This window comes from Lepisosteus platostomus, chromosome 23, assembly GCF_059453375.1.
Source record: "Lepisosteus platostomus isolate fLepPlt1 chromosome 23, fLepPlt1.hap1, whole genome shotgun sequence".
Lineage (NCBI taxonomy): Eukaryota > Metazoa > Chordata > Actinopteri > Semionotiformes > Lepisosteidae > Lepisosteus > Lepisosteus platostomus.
The window spans coordinates 5,998,183-6,017,893 of record NC_142633.1 but is presented as its reverse complement, the minus strand read 5'-3'; the positions used below and the strand labels follow the sequence as shown (position 1 = coordinate 6,017,893).

Here is a 19,711-nt window from a genome sequence, read left to right as displayed (position 1 = left end):
ACTATACAGTTAATCATTATAGTCACTTATTGTTTAAACTATTTAATGTATTACAGGATATAAAGGGTTTATAGGTGAATTAGCAGCCTCTATACAGAAGTGTTACCTGTTAAGAGACAGTTTAGCAATCAGCCCACAAAGTTCATTTTAATATCCTTTAATATAATATCAAACAGCAAAAGGCTAATATTTATTATTGTAATGGTCAGAAAACATCATGACTTCTAAAAGTATGAGGAAACATGACTCATCTGTAAATGTTATCTTTTCATAATTGGTTTACAATATAATACTTTATACATGATAAGAAAATATGTTGCATTAAAATAAACGACTATAGAAATAGCTTTATTTATTTACAAAATCGTCCTTCAAAACAGTAAACATTCAAGAGAGCATGATTTTTTATAGGAGAGCATGTGTATAATATATTTGTACACATAATATGAACACTAGACATGGAGCTGTAATGTGCTGTAATGGATGCTAGGATATACAGTAGGATGTTAATTCTGGCATTGCTAAATGCTGTGTAAAGATTACTTTCTGAAGCTGCGTGATGAGTTTGTTTTTCCTTATTCAGAAAAGTGCTACAATTCTGACATGGGTGAAAATGTCTTTCTACTGTATATCCAGCCCTGTGTCTCCAGGACGGCTGTCCAGTCCTGGTCCCAGGAACCAGCTGTGCTTCTAATTGCTAAATTGAGCTTTTGATTGAACAGAATCTTTGTCATTATGAGCGCCTATGAAGCTGGTGATTTCAAGTTATTTCTCACATTGTTTAGTCAATAGCTTAAAATAGCTCCAAGGATCCAAAGAATAGAAATCTAACTGAATTAATGACAGAACTAGGTAAATGCAAGCTCAGCTGGACTAAAACGTAGAAGATACTATAGCCCTCTGCTTTAGATAATATGATATGAGGTGAAAAGTGAACAAAAAAAAGGATTTTAAGTTGCTTTTGAGCCTTTTTACAACTTTCCTCAGGCGAATACTGTCCTCTACAGAGATCAAAGCCACTCTTTTCTGTAACCTTCCTTTACTCCCTGAGGATTTCAAACACCTAATCTCAGCTCAGCTCTCAGCCTTCAGCCCCTGCATTCCAGACCTTCCAGCCACAGCAGAGGTGCAGGCAGGTGAGTTATTCCTTGTAGCAAAACCTGTGGGCAAAACCCTGTTACCCCCATCTGTTGTTGTAGATGCAGCAATATGGCTCAGTAAAGGTTTTGTAAGAAAAGACAAGCAAGTGTTGGCAATTTATTTCTTTCAAAACCTTGCAGGCCGCAGTCCAATCAGCCTTTGTCTGAGGTCAGTGAGATCTTTCAGCCTAGTTTTGTGACTGCAGTACCCCAGCAAAAGGAATGAACTCAACTAAGCTGTCATTGCTGGTAGTGTATCACAGTACTGTACTACCATATGTATCACAACAATTAACTACTGTAATTTTTTTCTATATTGTGACTTTGTACATTTTAAAACTGTGGAAATGTGGAATGTGGAAACTCTTACTGAACCACAGTGTTTTTTTTATTTAACCTGAACCAGAAATTGCACAGAGATTGCACATACTGTACAGAGATTGAAGCTCGTTGTTGTGAAGGCTTCTTCCCCACTTGGTGGCTTGTTCCAAATTCACACAACACTTAAAGAAGGCTTAAAGAAGTGCCTCCTGTTTGGGGTTTTACATGCTCATTTATGAACATCTTTGGCTCAAAATCTGTTAATAGAAAACAGAAGCAGTAGACGGGGATCATGATCTAAGCTCACATGAAATCTTTCAGCCGAGGGCTGGTTCTAAAGAATATATCTGCTTTACATGCTCAGACCTGAAAAAAACATTAACTATGCTATAACAGAGTAAATGCATATCACTAGTTTATATTCTTGTGTAGAAAATAACCTGTAGTAAATTTGGGAAAAAATAAAAGTATACAAAATGTTTATGGGTATAATACAAAACAGGGCTGTGTCAATATACATGGGTCTCACATTAGACATTTACACAGTGGCACTTGTCTTCTCTCTGGTGGGCTCACTCCTTCTTCCGCAGATGGAAGTACATCACTCCTCCACAGAGCAGCAGCGGCACGCACAGCCAGGCCAGGACAAAACAGTATCCGAAATGGCCGCCGTCCGGACGTTTCCTGCTGTCCCGCAGGATCTCCTCGTGGTGGACGGTGTAGATGAGGGCCGCTGAGAAATCCGTGAGACCTGACACGAAGGAGAAAAGAACGCAGTGGGGTTTATAGCAATTCTGCTGCATTTACAGACCCGTTGTTTATATGTGAGCTCTAGGTTTAAATTGAAAAAGAGTGGGTGGCAGTGGTAGCATTGCTGCCTCACAGAGCTGGGGTCCTCAGATCAATTCCAGACCTGGGGTATTGCCTGTGTGGAGTTTGTATGTTCTCCCTGCATTCTTGTGGGCTTCCTCCAGGTGCCCCAGCTTCCTTCCACAGTCTGAAGTCATGCTGGCATTTTAAATGATTCCTAAGAAAATTGGCCCTGGTGTGAGTGTGTCTGTGTGGGCCCTGCGATGTACTGGAATCCTGTCCAGGGTGAGCCTTGCCTTACACCTATGGCTTGCCAGGATAGGCTCTGGCACCCTGAAGTGGAAGAGAAAAATAATGCCACCCAGAATTCTGGGTAGATCTTTAGCGAAGTAAAACAGGATGCAGCCAGAATCATAAAATGTGCACAGAATAGCAACTTTCCATGCGTTAAGATCTCATCTCTATTTTTTTTTTTAGATCCTGCAGTTTGAAAACTGTGACACATTTAGGAAAGGCTTGGTTTATGCTCTGCTGACAGTACAGCTTGTAGGCAAATGAACTGTTGTAACAGAGAGGACTAGAAGGCCTGCAGCACTGCAGAATATTTTTAACACACATACCACTGTCATTGTTTCCCAGCTAAAATATATTATTAAACTATTATTAAACTTAAGCGTAGAGCAAAAGTTTTATAAACTTGACAGGAACAACAGGAATATCTTTTAGCTGGGAAACAATGACAGTGATATGTGTGTATTAAATATTCACAAAGTTTCTCAAACAATATATAAATAGGATGCACATTATTTCAAATAGCAGTATTGTTTTATTATGTGATATGTGCTTATTAATATCCTTTTTCAGGAAACACAGTAAAAAACTGAACATGTTTTACTTTGTACTGTCAACACTACAATTATGAAAGGGAGACCACTATGAATCCAAGAATTGTCAAAACAATTTAACTATGCTTAGGTTTACAGATACAAGACAGACACACTTCTTTTCCTCCTTGATGTCCTGTTTCATTGTATTTTAATCGTGAAATTCTGTTTATATGCCAAGTAAACAATAAAGTTCATCCATCATCCTTCCTTCCTTTTTCTAACCACTTTATCGCAGCAAGCAACAGGCACAGGGCAGGCTACACTCTGGATGGGACGCCAATCCATTACAGGGCACACACACTCTGACACCAGGTCCAATTTTCTTAGAAGTCTATTAACTTTCCAGTGTGTCTTTATACTGTGGGAGGAAACCAGAGCTCCTGGAGGAAACACATGTGAACACAGGGAGAACATACAACTGCACACAGACAGCATCCCAGGTCTGGAATTGAACCCAGAGCCCCAGCACTACAGGGCAGGAATGTTGATGTTCCTGCCACCCTTCATCTGTCATATGCTTTACAAAGAACATGTCTGGATTTAATCTGACTGAAAATAACACCATATCTGACTTTGTCTTGTGATGCTAAAAACTGTAGAGAGTGTGTTCACATCTCACCAATGGCTCTGTTTGTCCAAATCAAACTATCACCGGTCTTATTCTCCAGCATGTCATAGACGTAAAACTGAGATTACCAATGATGGCAGATTATCATCCAGAAATTAGAATTATTTTGCAATTTTTTAATTTACTAAAGTGCCAGAATTCCAAACCCAAAGATGAAATGGAACCAAGGCCTTGAAAAATGTCCACACAGATATGTACTCAAGTGGACACTAAAAGAAAGTGGGTCAGGATGTAAATCTTCATGTACATGCTGGCAGAAACCAGGAACAAATTGCCCAGCCATGTTCCATCAATCAGTTTGATTCTTATAAAGCGCCTTTCTGTTTAAATGTGAAAATGAAATACATTTTTGAAACAAGTATGTTACAATATGATCCAAGGGACTCTTGGATCAATAAGCACTCAGAAGGCTGACTGACCTGCACGTTCAAACTTTCTTTCTAGTAGGTAAACAGTAAAGAGATGTAGGCAGCAGATATATCACCCTGCAGCTCACAGCTGGCAGCCCACTGAATCTCAGCAGGTGTGAGCCTGGCCTGGACCTGGATGGGTAACCTCCTGGGAAAAACTAAGGTTGCTGCTGGAAGAGGTGTTAGTGGGGCCAACAGGGGGCATTCACTCTGCGGTCTGTGTGGGTCCTAATGCCCCAGTATAGTGACGGGGATACTAAACTGTAAAAATCTTCTGTCCTTTGGATAAGATGTAAAACCCTGGTCCTTAAAAATCCCAGGGCATTTCTCAAAAAGAGTAGGGGTGTTACCCCAGCGTCCTGGCCAAATTTCCCCCTGGCCTTTACCAGTCATGGCCTCCTAATAATCCCCATCTATGAACTGGCTTCATCACTCTGTTCTCCTCACAACTGAGAGCTGGTGTGTGGGGAGCGTTCTGGAGCACTATGGCTGCCGTCGCATCATCCAGGTGGGGCTGCACACTGGTGGTGGTGGAGGGGAGACCCCATTACCTGTAAAGCGCTTTGAGTGGAGTGTCCAGAAAAGCGCTATATAAGTATAAACAATTATTATTATTGTGACCCACTATGCCTTCCTCCAAATCTTTTTCTAGATCTTTTCGTCATGACGAAGCTACATTACCTTTGCTTACTGCCCTATCTTTCTCACACCTGAAGAAGGCTCCACGGCCAAAACGTTGTGTTTTCTTTTTTCTCTTTTCAGAATGGAATAAACCTATTACTTGTTCCCTTGCAAGCTACAGTACGCATGCTGACGCAGCTACCCACCTGAACTACTACTACTACTACTACTTATTATTATTATTATTATTATTATTATTATTATTATTATTATTATTATTATTATCGATAATAATAATAATTAGGAGGTGATGCATTCACACAACACCTAGAGTACATTGTTGGGTGTTTGCTGTTTCTGCCCATGCAGTGTCATTGACTGGAGCTGACTGGCACGCAAGGAATCTGGAGCTCCACCCTGAGGCTGGAGCAGCCAGTCCCACAGACCTCACGCCATTGGCATTTCCTGCTGGCTCTTTCTTTTGGCTTGGATTTCTTGCAGCTTTTATCCCGATACTCATTGCCGTTGTTTGGGTCTTAGGTTTTTCATTTCGGCCCAGACCGGAGGGTCGTTGTTATCCTCAGAACGATGGCGGCCTGCTTTGACCGGCCCTGTGAAAGTGACGGGCGTGAAGGGGCTCTGGGCTGAAATAATACAGAACAAAACCACACAGCTGCCTAAAACCTGAGTCAGCGGGCTGTGACTAGTGCTGCAGGTTTTAAAATTAAATCCATTCATCCCTGGCTCGGCTGATCTGGGCGCATCTGAGAAAAGTTAAGAGGAAATTATACCCTAGTAGTAAATGTAAGGAGGAGCCATGGCCTGCCCTGGCCGAGTGGAGCCTTTGGCTGCACTGATTAAAGGCCGCCACTAGAGGGTACTACAGAGACGGCCACTAATGTCTAGTAAATCACTGGAATCATTCACCTATTACAAACTGTTCACTGGCTGTGAATTGTGTAATTGGGGAATATGGGAATTTCTCATTGTGGTGTATTTGTATGTAGAGGTGGGTCTGGTGCCCTGAGCTTGTCTGTAGATCTGCAAGGTTCTTTGTAATGGTAAGAGCTTGACGGGCAGTATATGTCTGTGCAATTTGTATCTGTGTGTCAATACTCTCTAGGGTACAATCTCCTACAGTTTAGGAACAGTTAACCAAGAGCTAGATCTTCCTTTATTTTTGTAGCCTTGTATTAAATTTGACAAATTCAGCATATATGTATTTTTGTCTTTATTGTTTCACTTACATTTTAAAATATCTATGCATATATAAACCATCAGAACTATGAATTACAAATTAAATTAGCTTTGTAAGGATGTGCTATAAAATAAATGCACAAATGCACAGGAATTATTTTGACTATTATCATTACTATAGATGTGCAACTGGTGTTCGTTTAATATCTATAATTTGTTTTGGAATAAATACTGTGAGCACTTGACACACTGAACAGATATTAATAATTAATAATAATAATAATAATAATAATAATAATAATAATAATAATAATAATAATAATAATAATAATAATTGCTTACACTTATATAGCGCTTTTCTGGACACTCCACTCAAAGATTAAGTATGTTCAAGGTTGAAACTGAAAACCCGCCTTGTATTATATCAAAACAAATGCTACAACTCTTTGGATCTTCAAAAATAAAACTAAACAAAATAAATTAAATATTTCTGAAATGTGAGATAAATATGAGATTAATAAAATTGTTGATAAAAAACAGAATGAATGAATAAATTTCAATGTGTTGTTAATATAGAATTATTGTAATGATTCTTAATACATCATACAGTAAAAGAAGAGAGAGTCAATATTCTGAGATTTCACAGATTCTCTGCCACAGGCTAATGAAATATACTCAGATCTGACCATGAAGGGAGTCTGTCACAGGCCAGGACTGAGTCAAAGCACAGTGCTTTTACCACTTGTGCAGCTTATAGCTGTCCTGTTTCACACTAATTTGTTGGAATGCTCTGAAGTTCAACAGCCCTGAAGTTGAGACTACAAACTGGACAGGACCCTAGTGCATTGCAGGGCACACACAATGTAGAAACACCAGTCCATATAATAATAATAATAATAATAATAATAATAATAGCTTACATTTATATAGCGCTTTTCTGGACACTCCACTCAAAGCGCTTTACAGGCAATGGGGATCCCCTCCACCACCACCAATGTGCAGCCCCACCTGGATGATGCGACGGCAGCCATAGTGCGCCAGAACACTCACCACACATTAGCGATCAGTGGGGAGGAGAGCAGAGTAATTAAGCCAATTTATAGAGGGGGATTGTTAGGAGGCCATGATTGATAAAGGCCGATGGGAAATTTGGCCAGGACACTGGGGTACACCCCTACTCTTTTCGAGAAACACCCTGGTAATTTTTAATGACCACAGAGAGTCAGGACCTCAGTTTTACGTCTCATCCGAAGGACGGCGCCTGTTTACAGTATAGTGTCCCCATCACTATACTGGGGCATTAGGACCCACATGAGCCGCAGGGTTAGCGCCCCCTGCTGGCCCCACTAATGCCTCTTCCAGCAGCAACCTTAGTTTTTCCCAGGAGGTCTCCCATCCAGGTACTGACCAGGCTCACACCTGCTTAGCTTCAGATATACACATCATTAAACATTATTACATTATTATTATTACATTATTACATCATGTCTTTAAAAGAATGCTTGGAAAAAACACACAGTCATTGAAAGAACGTGCAAGCTCCGTACAGAACGTGCCTAAGCCTAAATCAAACTCAGGACCCTACAGCTGTGAGGTAGTAACTCTAATCACTACATCACTATGCTGCCCCAATGTTTTTCATCATCTTACTTAATTATCATGCTGTTGATCTGATATACCAGTCCTTCTGTCACATTGTATTATATTCATTGTTTTGTTAGATTTAGGTGTGAAAAAGTTTTGTTATTGTCACTCTATGTGTTGGACTTTGAAACTTGGCTACAATTACCTCAAATTTGTGAAACTAAGCTATGATTACTGTATGCCACTTTCGATAGAGTCGCTTACAAAATAAATAAGGAAAAAAGTATTTAAAACAAGCCTAATAAAAAAATATTTGACATGTTCTCCATTACTATTTGTTTGGCTCTTAACAGAAAGTTTAATTTATAACCAATCTTGTACAGTCCATGCCTGAATGTGTGTGTTACTGAGCAAAACTAGGGATTTTGATGGATCTCCTACCATCCATAGCTCTTTAACCTTGTGCTCAAATTGTCACGCCCTCATCCCACCACATTCCCACATGGAAGCGCACTCGTACTAATCACACACCAGCCCCGAGCACTTCTGCCAAACGACACCGCTCCTGCCAATCAGCCAATCAGCGCACCTTCCTCCTCTCACAACACTTAAACCCTCCAGAGGCCTCTGCTCTTGGCCTGGTATTGGTTGTTCTTTGGAGTGTCTACCTTCCCTTTGTTTTCTGAACTGACTCTTGACTTTTCTTGTTATGAACCATGGAACTTGCCTTTGACCAGGTCTTTTGTCTAGCCCTCGTTTACTTTGGAAGCTACCTTCTTGCCTCTTGACCCCCTAAGGTACTACATAGGGTCCATCCTTCCATTTGCACAGGGGGTCATGCGTAACAGAAATGGTTCATAATTGAATGAACAGCAGAGGATTTGTATAAAAATGTCTATGGCTTTAGTTCTGTGGAAAAGGTTTCTATAGTCTACTTCAGAGGGGGCAGACTCAATTTCTGGAGGGATTAGTGTCCTCTCGATTTTCCCAAATTGAGCTCTCGATTACATTGTGGGTCTAATTATTTAACCAGATGTGTTATAGTGTAGCACTGTACTTGTTACTTAGCTCTGAGGTGTATTATAACAGACTACTGTACCTTTAGTGAAGTGAGTTCTTTGAGTCATCAGCTTTAAAAGCCCTTAAGTAACATCTTGTTTATGTCTGACTAAGAAAACAATTTGTCAGATTGTTTATTTGACATTATGAGCTTATATAGCGATGAGCTTGCCCGTGCTTTGTGTGTTTCGAGTCGCGGGGCTGTCTATACCTGCGAGCACCTGGCACAGGCCAGTGAAGTAGAACAGGTCCCCTTTGTTGAGTGTGAAGAGCTGCCCCAGGAAGACGAGGAAGGAAATGAAGCAGAAGATGACGGAGAGAACCATCAGGGCCTGGACAGCCTGCAGCCAGTCTGGGAGAGAAGAAGCAGCAGATGAGTAACAACAAGGCCCACAGAGAGGATGGCCACATCCATCCACCTGTCATCAGAAAACTGCTTATTCCTGTGAGAATGCCACAGCCCAGTGTCTATCCCAAGTCATAAGATCGCTGGGTCTGTAAATGTAATAGGCTACCCATCTAGGGTATGGAACCGACATTTGCATGGTGCACAACATTTCCACAAAGGCACACAGATAAGCGAAACATCCCTTAACCTGGAAAGCATGTGTCTGGAGGGTGGGAGAAAAATTGAGCACTTGATCATTGCCTATGCAAAAACAGAACATGCATGCTCCACCCAGACAGCACCCCCAAGTGAAGAAATAATGCCTCAGACCAGTTGAGGTAACTCTTGCTATGATGAGACTCAAAGTCCATTTTGAACAGCTACAAAAAGGTAAGTTTCAACAGAAAGTATTTAATTGAATAAACACCTGAATAAGGTTGTTTTAGGTGCAGTGCCGTACTTATGACTTAAATTGCCCATGAATTTACTGTTATACTTCCTGTTCAACTGCTCTGATTGAGAAGCAAACCTCTGTTAGGACTACCATCAGGCCAGAGGCAAGGTCCTGCCAAAGACTAAGATCTGTGGACATCAGCTCTTGACAACCTTACAATTAAGGATGACTGAGATGAATATGGGCATATTTACCATTGTCTCCAGTAGAGAAACACAGCCAAGATCCAGTAGTATTATCAAACTCGCAGTTGTACCACAGATCAGAGTTCTCTACATCTGTCAAGACCCACCAAGCCTGAGTGGACAGAGAAGGAGAGAGACTTACACAAAGTTTTCACAGCCATGAGGAGTCAATACAAAGCCTAGAAAACAAAATATAAAATCCAAGCACCTTTGGTTGAGCTATTTGTACTGCTACATATTCATGGCTCCAGTATTTCATAAGTTTTCACCTCCTTAACTGTCATTGCTGTGTTGCAATTTGACTTCACTGTATAATTTATTGCATCAGTGTAATACACACTCTATCTGTATTGTTTTCAATCCTTTCTGTGTAATACTGTTCCCTTCAACTTGCTAAAGAAAATGTGTGGTTGAGTGTAGATCTGCTTTGAGAAAGCCATGATAATAAACTATTTCTAGAGCACCTTTCATACAAACAGTAGCTCAAAGTGCTTTACAAACCAAGTGTAAAAAATTAAAGATTAAAATTGAGACATACTTTGATTTGTAAAGGAAAACAACAAATGTCCATTTATGCTTGAAAAAGAAAGAAATAAAAAATTAGGAAGGTCATAATAAAATAAGAACAATAAAAGGTAAGTAGAAAGAACAAAGAACCATTTTAACTAAAAGCTAAATTAAAAATGTTTTTTAAAAGAATGTACCGGGCTTGACTACCTAATAAAAAGTGGTAGTGTGTTCCATAATTTAGGAGCACAAAAACAGAAAGAGGCCTCTCCACTCTTTCTGTTTTTGACACGTGGTATGTGCAGATCTACGGTCACGTATAGGAACATATAAAGACAGACATTCAGTAAGGTACACGGGCGCTAAGCCATTTAAGGCTTTAAAAACAAGTAAAACAACTTTAAAATCTATCCTAGGTAATACAGGTAACCAGTGAAGTTATTTCAAAACAGGGGTGATATGTGTTCTCTTTCTTGTTTTTGTTTATAAAATGTAAAAAAGCAAACTACAGCTTTACACCGCGTGAAGGCTTATCACAGTGAACGGGAATGGCATGCTTGTAATTTATCCATGCTTATTGGTGCTTTTAATTTGCTTTATCACACTTCCTCCATCTTGCTGTGCTTTACAGTACTTCATTTTACCAGGCTTTTCTACAGTTTTCCCTGCTTTTATTATAAAGCCCCACACTTACATTTTGTAACTCTAATATCTTGGGGTCTGTAGATTTTAACTGGCCTGTAACACTCCCCTGACCTCTCAGGGTGCAGTCTCACCTTCTCCATGGTGGCTATGAAGAGCATGGTCAGGGTGATGAGATGCAGCAGAGTCACAGAGATCAACAGGACAGCCATTGGAACACCAGCTCTGTCTCTCCCAAGTCACAGGCAGCAGGACCTAGAGGCAAACACAGAGCCATGATTGGCATTGCTGAGTTACGGCACTCAGTGCCTGGGCAACACTTTGCGACATGGGGACAGAAGATGGTATGAAAGTGCAGTTGTAGTAAGAGTAATAGTTGCAGATCTGTAAACTAGTTTATAAGATTATGTGTGAGCTCCCAGACAGCTCAGCCAGGATCAGCGGTGCTCATCCTGAGCTCACACTGAGCCCTGCTGGAGTCCAGGTTACCAGGCATGTCACCAGGACTCTGAAAGTGTGAATAAGGGTCTGGGTTCTGCTTGGGGAAGGTGGGCTCAAGTGAGTAAACCTTTCTGTCAGTTGCTGTGCAGCAGGGACTCCTGTATCCTGCTGGTGCCCGTGAGCTTGCAGTGATGTCAGTGACCACCAGATGGTGCTCATTCTCCTGTAAAGCTCTGTGGAGCTTGCATTTTGTCAAAGAATTAACATCTTTGACAGGGTTTGTCAGTGTGGCATCTGCACAAGTCTTTCTTGTCTTCTCCTCTCTTTACAGCACAGATTACTGTAGTGGTTACAGTTGCGGGGGTAGAAAGCTAAACAATTAGTGCCAGCAAAGTGAAAACAAATCATAACAGAATCAGAATCCTGACCAGGTCTAGTGCAAGTGTTCATATTACTTCTATCCTGGAGTCCTTGCACTGGCTTCCGGTCAAATTCTGTGTAGACTTTCAAATCCGCATGCTCACCTATAAGGCTTTGCATGGCTTGGCACCTCAGTACCTGTCTGAACTATTATCGCCCTACTCCCCACCTCGCAACCTTCGCTCTTCTAATTCTGCTCTCCTTACTGTCCCCCAAGCCCCTCTACATTGTATGGGTGACAGGGCCTTCTCTTGCTATGCCCCCAAGCTCTGGAACTCTCTCCTCAAGGATATCGGAGAGCCACCTTCTCTAAACTCCTTCAAATCCAGACTCAAAACCCTCTTCTTCAGAAAAGCCTTTACTGAACTGGTTCCATTCTTCACCCCTCTGCTCTTCTTAGTACCACCATCCACAGTCTCCTCTATATATTCTAATTGTGTTTTATCTTGTGTATTCTTTTTATTTATTGTTGTCATCCTGTAAAGCGCTTTGAGATGCCACCTTTAAAGGCGCTATATAAAACAGTTGTTTTATTATTATTATTATTATTATTATTATTATTATTATTATTAACAGCATTATGCTTATGTAAGGAACAGAGCATTCTATAATGCTGTGACTTGGCAGTTATAGTACCTTTGACACAATGTCAAATTGTATGGATAGGAGACAATGATAACTCACAGCAGTCTCTGAATATTTCTCCCAGAATTAAGCTCAGACATTTTCATTGTGCTGTTGTACAGTACAGGCCAAGTTCTTTTGATTAATAACTCAATACTTTGTTGTGCGAAGTGGCAGAGCTTAGCTAGCACTGTTCTTGTTGGAAAGCCAAGGGAATTTTCTAAATAATACCACAGCACTTCTGTAAAAGCACAGCGAGATTCATTTATTTAACACTCTACTCCAGTTTTTAAGTCCCCACTTTTTTGTTTAAGAAAAATAAGTACCTGCTTTTAAATGAAAAGGGCACGTTGTTCTGTCTGGGAGATATTAGCAATCATTTTTACATTCTTTGGCTGTCTGGTAGGGAATATTTGTGATTCCATCTGCTTTCAATTCCTGCAGCCTTAACTTTGCACTCGGAAGAAATCTGACCACATGATTTCCGTGGACAAAATTTGTCTGACCACGTCTCGGGACCCGTTTTCATGACTGACAGCTTATCTGTTAGCATGACTGACTGCCAGAAGAAGATCCATCCATCCAATTTCTAACCACTTAATTCAATTCAGGGTCGTAGGGGGAGCTAAAGCCTATCCCAGCAAGCAACAGGATCAAGGCAGGGTACACCGAGGACAGGACGCCAGTACATCACAGGGCTACACCGATACACACGCACCAGGGCCAATTTTCCCAGAAGCCCATTTTCCTACCTGGATGTTTTTGGACTGTGAGAGGAAGCAGGAGCACCCGGAGGAAGCCCATGCAAACACAGGGAGAACATACAAACTCCACACAGACAGCACCGAAGGTCTGGACCTGAACCCAGGATCCCAGCGCTGCAAGGCAGCAATGCTATCCACTGCAACACTCTGCCACCCCACCAAAGCAGATGTTTACCAGAAATGCTAATTGTCAATTTACATTTACCTTCATTTAAAAAAGAACAAAACAAAGAGCACATCTCTATTCTGATTCTGGCTGGGCTCAAAATAGTATAACTGCAAAAAGATATGTATGGTAGAGCTTCAGGAAATAATCAAGTCTGAATTTTTTGCCTGCTTTAATAGCAGTCAAACAACATCCTATATCACCAGATCAAGCAGCAGATAAGGAATCCAGAACCCAAAGATGGGCTGAACTAGAAGAAAGTGTCCATTAATTTCGGTCTCCCAGGTTTCCAACTGACTAATGCCTAATATCTACTCTCTAACACAGTTATTATGTGTTTATAAGAAGATATAAGGCATATCAGCTTCATTATCCACTCCACCACCACCAATGTGTAGCAGCATCCACAGAACGCTCACTACACATCAGCTATCAGTGGGAAGAAGCGCAGAGTAATGAAGCCAATTCAGAGATGGGGATCATTAGGAGGCCATGATTGGTAAGGGCCAATGGGAAATTTGGCCAGGATGCCAGGGTTACACCCCTATGCTTTTCAAGAAACGCCCTGGGATTTTTAATGACCAAGGAGAAACAGGACCTGTGTTTCACGTCTCATTCGAAGGACAGAGCCTTTTTTGCAGTATAGCGTCCCTGTCACTATACTGGGGCATTAGGACCCAAACAGCCTGCAGGATAAGTGCCCACTACTGGCCCCACTAACACCTCTTCCAGCAGCAACCTCAGCTTTTCCCGGAGGTATGTCCATACTTTCGGATTCAGTGGTCAAAGCTATCCTATGGTCTAGGAGCTGCAGCAGTTGCATCAGGTTTTCTGTGCTCTTGTTTGAAAATGGGTTTTATTTTGGTAACCAATCTTTATTTTTTTCTATTAAGTTGCCAATAGCTGTGAAAATATTTTGAAGTGTAAAGGATATATTAATGAGGTACTGTTTATCTCAGAAATTGGATTTTCAAAAGACTCGTTGCAAGGGCTCACAAAGGAAATCTTTTTATGTTCACACCTGCATTAAATTGTCTCATTCTGCTGCACACCATCTGTAGTGCAAATAGGCAAAGGATGCCAATTACCTTAATTAACTCTTTCAAGTGCAGTGATTGCCCTGCTTTCTAATCATGGCAGCAAGGACAATGACTGTTTGATGAGCACTCAACAAGAGGAAGCATGATAAAAATAGACAGAACAGGATGACATCAAGGTTATAAGAGTTGCAAAAAAAAGATCATTCAAAACAAAGTCTGGAGAAAATAATGGAAAAGTAACATTGCCAAGATTACATTTGGCAGATTGGAAAGGAGTACACTTGGTGTAGTTGAACTGAATTGTCTTTTATACCTAAAACTATTGCACTGTTTTGAAGCTTGTTCAACTCCTCAATAATTTACCCGAGGTTTCAAAGCAGAGCTGCCAAAGAGCAACAGGGAAATGAATGAAAGGATGCCTCTAAACTCTGCAGGTACTACACATAGTAATCAGAGAAACACAATGTTGAAGTCGCATTCGCTGGTCCTCTCGTGTATCAAAATCTTGAATTTGGCAGCAGCTTGCAGAGCTGTGTTTGAGTGCGTAGCGGAAATGCTGACATGTTTAGAATGATAAGCTGACAAGCTACACTTGAGCTTTTTCGATTTTGCTTTTTCTCAGGGTATTATTTAGAAAACGTGTTTAACTACTTTTAGCTATATGTCGTTTAAGGGCATTTTTACTGTCAAAGAATTCATGCTACAGTATATCATTTCTGATGGTTTTGGTGTGGACTGTAGTTATAGAGACAGAAAGCTTTGATTTAGTTCACAAAGAATGTAAAATGAAGGGCAGCCCACAGTGCCATGGTAGTACAGTGGTTAGCACTGATGCATCACAGCCCTGGGGGCCTGGGTTCAACTCCTGGGGTGCTGTCTGCGTGGAGTTTGCATGTTCTCCCTGTGTTCCTGTGGGTTTCCTAACACAGTCCAAAGACATAGTGGTGGGTTAATTGGCTTCTGGATGTCACAGGAGCCAGGTCGGTCTCTTGTGGAGTGTGCAAATAAGTGTCATGATCATCATCCCTCCTCTAGAGGGCGTTCTGACCCTTTTTGTATTTTAGTTTCATATCACGTTCACCTGCCCCTTGTTCCCTGTATATTATTTAAACTTCGTGCCTCTGAAGACTGGGGCTCTGCATTGGAAGATGGACGCCCCAAGGCTCGCCTAGCATCAAGTTGCCCCACGTCCGCGGCTTGTGGGCACAGGCTTCAGAACGGCGCCCTGACCAGCTGAGTTCGGGGCTCGGAGCGCCTGGCCTCGTTACCCTTCTTTTAAACTTTCTTGTTCCTGGTTCCATGTCCCCATTCCCTGATTTTCTTCATGTCGTCTCTGGATGGATCTCCTGGTTTTAGATCACGGACTGCGCCCCAGTTTTCCTATTTGGACTGTTTTGGACTCGTTTGCCTGTGCTCCCCCCTTGCACCTGGATCGCTGTCGGCACCGCCCTCCTGTTCGCCCTCCCCTTCATTCCTTACTGTTTTTTTCCTGTACCCATTCTCCAGTCTCTTTCCAGATTAAACCGTCTGCATAGGGTCCTAAATACACAATACACGGGAGTCAGGACAGGCTCCTGTTACGTTAAGACCCTATGCGTGACAGTATAATTCGGAAGAGACTTGAGACAGACATCAGGGGAAAACACAGCAGGGTTTATTTGGGTTGACAGACAGGGGGCGGTGAAGCAGTGATCTGGTGCACGAGGGGAAACCAAGTCCAGGTAGGTCCAAAGGGGTAGTCAGGGCGCAGTCTGTAATCGAAGAGTCGGGAGATCCATTCGAGACAAAGACCATTAAAATCCAGGGAATGGGGGAACAAGGACAGGAACACGGAAGATAAAACCATTACTGGACCAGGCGCGCCGAGCCCCAGGCACAGAGCTCAGGATGTCGGGATGAAAGCCTATGCCCTCAGGCTATCTCCAAGCCTGGTGCTGGACGGGCTTTCGGACGTCCATCTTGCGGAGACGCAGGGCTTATATAACGCAGAAGGGGATAGACACAGCTGGGAGTACTAAAACTAAAATCAATAGCAAAAAGGTAGGAGCACCCTCAAGAGGAGGGATGATAACCATGACACTGGGGAATTTGGCCCTGGTGTGAGTCTGCTGTATTTGTCTGTCTGCCCTACAATGGACTGCATCCTGTCCAGGGTGTTTTCCCCTATGCACCCAGAGCTTCCGGGATAGACTCTGGGACATCGTGACCCTGATTCGGATAAGTGCTTATTGAAAGTGATTTGATCATGTCCAAGAAAAACATTGGTTGCAACAAGCTGGTTCGAATGTGATCCCGGTTCTGTCTATTGCACAGGTTTAACTAAATGACTGTCGCACAACAGATGGTCCGGAGGAGTTGCTTCATAGCTCCTGAGATCTGGGTTTAAATCTGGCTCTGTCTGTGTGGAGTTTGCATGTTCTCCTCAGGTTTTATGAGGTATTCCTGGGGTATTTGTGGGTATCCCTGTTTCTCTCACAGTTCAAAGACATGATTTTCCAGTGGCGTTTCTGATTTGCTCACCTGCAATGGAGCAAATAATTTGCAATGGACTGGTGTCCATCCAGGGTGCCAGACACACCTTATGCCCTGTCCCCCTCACCATGACCCCCTAAAGCAGGGGATCCTAATTTTGCTCCTGGGGTACCACTGTATTTCCAGCTTTTTGTTCAAGTTGAGATGGTAATCGCAGGTTAAATGCCTGCAGTTTCTGAAGCTTACCTCTATTATTGTGTTCAGTACCTACAATGTTAGGCTTGTGAATGTAATTAATCAATTACAGTGAGTGAGACTGGGAATATGTAAACACCATCAACCCTAATTGGGCTGGTTTCTGATGACCAGATTTCCCCCGATTCAGGCAAGTTACCTGAAATGTATCCAGTCGGACTACTGGAGAAGTGGAGAAACAAACGTGGATTTTGGGACTGTCAAGATTGTCATTCCCACCTAAAGTATGTCTGTTCATCACGAATTGATTATCTTTAGTCAGAATTAATTCCATTAATTTTCGAAGCAAGTAGAAAAATGACCACTGAAAGACCTGTATGCTGAGAAGCTATAAGCGATATGATTTTCCAAAAGTTTAACAGGTTTAACACACATCTGTTAAATGAAGTTGAACTAGGTAACTGTGTCAGCTTGCGTAGGCTGCAAAGAAACAAGTAAGGGTTTATTCTATGCTGAAAAGAGAAGAAAAGGAACACAACGTTTCAGGTGTGGAGCCTTCTTCTTCCCGAAGAAGGCTCCACAGCTGAAACTGTGTGTTTCTTTTCTTCTCTTTTCAGCATAGAATAAACCCTTACTTGTTCCTTTAAAGTGAGCAATTATCTCCAGTAATTAAAGAGGTCAACTGGAATTAAAACCAGCAGACACAGTGATCCATTATAACCAGGACTGGGATTCCCTTCCTAAGAATAAAATGATTTTCAAAAGTAGACTGAATGGAGTTCTCCAAAGGACAAAACCTACTGTCCTTTCAGAAGCTGTTGGTACTATTCCGTACTGTAGGTTAACTAAACCTGTTTGCAGTATATATGTGAAGTAGACACATACTGTACATCCCCCATCACAGCGTGTCAAAAGATTTGAAGCACTGATCATTAAGAAAAAAAATATTATGTTACTCCAGAAATTTCAAAGATTGGAATAAAACCTAAAATTTCATAGTTAGATATGTCACATTCCAGACCTATGACTCCTGCAGAGGTTTTCCTCAGTTATGTACAGCGCCAAGTGATAAACACAGGGGATTTGTTAATTTTTTGAATGATACTTAGTGTTACCACTTAGGTGTATCAAAATGATACAATGCACACAAAGGAGCTCAGACATTCAGGAAAAAATTCACTAGCAGATCCCCTGTTGTTTTGTGAAATGGGATGAAGGCACAAAAACCTTCTAACAACCTTGCTAGTTTTAAGAGATCCCTCAACCACACACATACACACCCAGAAACACACATACTACAATACACACGATAATTCTTCCACAAGTAAGTACAGAATGCAGACTCATGACAGAGGCTCCGGAGTCATTCGAAGAAATTAAAAATCAGAAAGGAAAAAATGGATAAAAAATTTTGGAAATGAAAATCCTGGAAGATACCTTCATCAAGAAGTGGATTGATAATGACTGGAAATGAGGATGATGTTGATGATTATGATGAAGATGTAAATGACCATTGATGTGATCTCCTAAAACTAGGCTTTGTGGGGTTATTTCTCCTATTCAATCGATAATATTGCTGACCTCTTCCTAAATTACAGACCTTGAAAATCCCTACAGTCTCCACTTTCCCTGAGTTTTGAAGACGCATGCATGAAGAAGACTTCCAGATTCAATAACTGCAGATTTAATCCTGAGGCACCTGATTTGGGGACAGAGCATCACACAGATCCACAATTTCTCCATTCATCTTTCTCACATTGCTGCCATTCAACAAGACCAGGCAGATACAGGACAGCAGGCTGAAGGACACACACTGCCTGAGATGTCGTCTCATCCCAACAGCCTGAAAAGAACAGCCATATTCAACAAACAGCAAGGTAGGAGAGATCCCTAACACAAGCAGCTGACTGCTTTCAGTCTTGCACACAGTAACATTACCAGGAATAAACACAAATGAAAGTTCCTTTTCCTTAATAAAAACACAGAGGGAAAGTTCTGTGAAAGTTAACAACATGGTGAACTATGTGAACTAGTTTCTAAACTTAATGGACATACAGAGAACAGCCACCAGCCAGAAAAAGGGTCTAAGTTACAGTTAACCAGCGTTCAACAGCTACAGAAAGCCTTTCACATTTAAGAATAACAACACCTCACCTTTTCAACTGCAGTTCCCAGGACAACAAGTACTGTACGGTGAATGAGGAGTCAGAGTTGTATGAAGAAAACTCCTCTCTCCACCCTCTTATCCTTCTCTTACCCATCACTCCCCCACCCCCTTTTTTCTCCCACCCCCTCTACTTCCAGAGAAAAGGGAGGAGAAAACTGAGGAGTGTTTTTGAGAAGGAAGTTTTCAACGCCCATTTCCTTTCTCCAGAAGCCCTCTCTGCCTCCCCCCCACCAACACACACACACACTCTCTGAGTTCCTCAGCCAGGTCCAAATGTAAAACTGCAGCATGACTCAACTAGACCCGCCCAAGGTCTGCCACCACATGAAAAGGTCACATAAACATTCGCAGCAGCCCAGCTCGCTCAGCTTCCAGCCAGCAGAGGAGAAACATCTGCTGGGCAACTGCGTTCCTGAAGAGCAGGCTGTGTGGAGACGCGGCCCAGGCCTCTGGAAAAGAAGGGAGAGCAGAAAAGGAGACAAGAGAAAGTCTAGTTTTTCTCTCTTCCTGCACAATTGCTGGGCTCCCTGGTTTTGTTGTGCATTATTTCTGTTAGGTTTCTACATTTTCTCTTGCTTTTTATGCCCCAC

The 19,711-nt window shown here is 41.8% G+C and overlaps 1 protein-coding gene across 1 annotated transcript; it reads right to left on the bottom strand.

Moving 5' to 3' along the window:
• Positions 1-141: 141 nt before the first annotated feature.
• LOC148641910 (epithelial membrane protein 3-like) lies at positions 142-19,258 on the bottom strand. The gene is made up of 5 exons (XM_088616774.1): positions 19,109-19,258; positions 10,967-11,087; positions 9,693-9,795; positions 8,868-9,008; positions 142-2,211 (listed from the first exon to the last, which is right to left on the bottom strand). The coding sequence occupies exons 2-5, from the start codon at positions 11,042-11,044 to the stop codon at positions 2,033-2,035; spliced, it is 501 nt and encodes a 166-aa protein (XP_088472900.1). The 5' UTR covers positions 11,045-11,087; positions 19,109-19,258; the 3' UTR covers positions 142-2,032.
• Positions 19,259-19,711: the final 453 nt, after the last annotated feature.